This window comes from Arabidopsis lyrata, assembly GCF_000004255.2.
Source record: "Arabidopsis lyrata subsp. lyrata unplaced genomic scaffold ARALYscaffold_493, whole genome shotgun sequence".
In the NCBI taxonomy this organism is placed as follows: domain Eukaryota; kingdom Viridiplantae; phylum Streptophyta; class Magnoliopsida; order Brassicales; family Brassicaceae; genus Arabidopsis; species Arabidopsis lyrata.
In genome coordinates, this window is record NW_003302218.1 from 1 (window position 1) to 3,152 (window position 3,152).

The following is a 3,152-nucleotide window of genomic DNA, read 5'->3' on the forward strand; positions in this document are numbered from 1 at the left end:
TGGAGGATTCGCTTTAGATGATTGCCAGATTAGGTCTTGAGAAGAATCGGTAGGGAAAAAGTTGACTCAATAAAATGTATATGAATATATATGTTTTTTTCCTCCGAAATTCCTAAGGCATCTTCTATTGACCATATCTGGAAATTTATAAGAGCAATGGCGTCACACCTTAAATTAGTTTCCAAACTTCATACAATTCCCACGGCGCCCGAATTCTTTAGGGTAGCCACTGTCTAAAAAAAGGAGAGCCCCGTTTAATTTAATCTATTTAAAGTTTTTGTAGCATTTATTGATTTAGATGATTTTATAAAAAAGATTTAAGAAGATGTGAATTATATTTACCAAAAAGGAACCGTATGTTTTACAAGAGCTTGGCGAAAGCTAGTGGTTTCACTCATTACTCATGAGCAAACCAATTTTGACAACAAAAAATTTGCAAGAAAAATTTGATATGAAATTTTTTACACGTTGCGGAATTTTTTTGGCGGAAAAAAGTAAATTTGGTGGAAAATTATTACGTTTTATTTATTTATTTTAATTAAATAAATAATTAAAATTTCAGGTTTCATTAAAGTTTAAGGTGATATTTGTAGAACTTTGCAAATGTGATGCTATTTAAAAAGAAAACATATTTTTAAAGCTATTTTTGTCAGTTACCTTATTTATTTATTTTTCTTCCTAATGCTTTTTTTTTTGTTTTTTTGGTTAAAATCGAAAGCGTACTCATCATCCAATTCTTTTGACTCCGTCCTAGGGTTTTGACAATTGAAGAATTTTAGGGCTTGTCCGTTCCTCTGTTTTATTATTCTCTGCCTCTGCCGTTGGTTGATGCTGTTCTTCTGTGTCGGTAAGACAAAACTCAATTAACCTAAGGTGAGAGTCTTTGTTTAAGATATGGACAAGATCACTGGATTTTCTGATGATGAATTGCTCGTAAAGATCTTATCATTTCTTTCAACAAAAGCTGCTGTTAGAACAAGTATTTTGTCGAAGCAGTGGAAGTTTCTTTGGAGGCGGATACCAAAACTTGAGTTTCACGATGACATTAAAAACTATATACTCTCCATGAGGGGTGAGAGTAGAACCGATTCTTTACTGTTAGAAGGAAGCCAGAGGATGTGGCGTTTTATTGACATGAATCTGCCATTACATTGCTCTCCCGTAATAGAGAGCTTGAGTCTTACGTTATACAATGAACTATTTCAACCTGAAGATATTATATTGTGGGTTGAAATTGCAGTTTCTCGTTGTGCTCAAGAGCTAAGCGTTAGCTATTCTCCTTACAAGGGAAAACGTGATGCATTACTGCCGACTAGCTTGTATACTTGCAAATCACTCGTGACATTGAAACTAAGAGACAACATTCTCGTGGATGTTCCTCATGTTTTTTGCCTCCCCTCCTTGAAAACTTTGCACCTTGTACGTATGACATACGCAGATGAAGAATCTCTTCAACGGCTTTTGTCTAATTGCTTTGTTTTGGAAGATCTGGTTGTGGAACGACGTGTAGGTGACAATGTGAGAAATGTTTCTGTTATCATCCCATCATTGCTTAGTTTATCTTTTGAGATTTTGGGTCAATGTTCTTCGGAAGGGTATGTGATACATACTCCTTCTTTGAAGAATTTCAAAGCTAAAGATTTTGGTAAGTGTTCCACATGTTTGATATTGAATATGCCTAAGCTGGAGGAGGCATATATCGCCACTGCTGGTCGCAATATCAAGAAGCTTCTTGAATCTTTCACATATGTCAAGCGTCTTTCATTGTTCATACTAAACAACAATGCAGAGGTGATTTGAAGAATCTTCAATTTCTTCAATCTCACTATATCTCTTAATTAGATTACTAAACCGTCCTTTGTACAGGCTTTCACTGCTGTATATGGTGGTGACGATGTTGTCTTTAATCAGCTTGAGAATCTGAAGTTTATCATCCGTAGCGCATATTGGTCCAAGTTACTATACTGGTTGCTCATAGCTTCTCCCAAACTTCGAAACTTGGAGTTCAATGTAAGTCATTTCTTCGATAGAGTAATTCAATGTATCATGGGGCTTTTCATCTAACTCTTATTTTTAATTCCAAGGAACCAATTTCACGTGGATGGTATAATACACTGGTTTTCTGGGAGCAACTGATACTTGTGTTCCTCAATGTTTGTGGTCGAGTCTCCAAACTTTGAAGTGGTTAGGTAACCATGATTCCATAGAAGGGAAAGCTCTGGCGACATATATTTTGAGAGAGTCTTGCCAGTTAAAGACTGCAACAATTTCGATCGGACAAGGACAAAAGAAGCTTGAGATGGAGAGGGAGGTGAAATGTTGTTTCCGTGGTTCACCCACATGCAACCTCATATTCAGTTGAGGATTTAAATCATTACGTTTGAAAGAGATATATATATATATATATAAGACTGTAACAATCTTGCAAATGACATCTTAGGATTTGATCTATTAAAGTTTTTGTTGCATTTGATTTAATTTAGATGATTTTGTAGTGTTGATGTTTTATTCAAAAGCAACTTACTCCATTCCTGGAAATACTCAAAACTAAGAATCTCTTCGATTGCTTCTATGCTATTGCCCTGTTCTGGAAGATCTGACTAGTGAACGAGATGAGAATGACAATATGAGAGCGTTACTTGTTTCCCGTCCTTGCGGTGTAAGATTTACTTCTGATGAGTATGTGATAGTTACCCCTTCTTTAAAGTACTTCAAAATTGAGGATGAAAGAGAGGGTAACTCCTATCTGATTGGGCATATGCCAAAGCTAGAAGTGGCATATCATGATGTTCAGCAAGATCTCGAGAACCTCCTCAAATCGAGCACATGACTGGAACGACTTTCATTAGACATATAACAGAGCTGTAATGAAGAGGTATCATCATCCGTATATCAACTTTAAGTTTTCAATCGCATTATATTACTTAGTACACTAAATATATTATGTTGTCACATGTGTCGTATGTGTATTAATGCTAGTCTGCAATCAACATCTGGATGTACAGATATGCGACTAATAAAGGTCGAAGCAACGAGTCCAGCGACTTAACGGTTCTCCTAAACTCGCGAATCCCCAATCTCTACGTCAATGCAAGCTTATTCGTAGGCTCAATCATGAGTCTAAAAAGACCCTTATGGTGCAGTCTCAAGGG

At 36.1% G+C, this 3,152-nt stretch overlaps 1 protein-coding gene across 1 annotated transcript; it reads left to right on the forward strand.

Annotated features, from left to right (window-relative positions):
- Positions 1-778: 778 nt before the first annotated feature.
- LOC9298496 (putative FBD-associated F-box protein At5g56410) lies at positions 779-2,528 on the forward strand. The gene is given in 4 exon segments (XM_021032741.1): positions 779-1,791; positions 1,867-2,010; positions 2,085-2,132; positions 2,135-2,528. Coding segments are annotated over 4 exon segments (1,317 nt in total). The 5' UTR covers positions 779-894; the 3' UTR covers positions 2,363-2,528.
- The last annotated feature ends 624 nt before the right edge of the window (positions 2,529-3,152 follow it).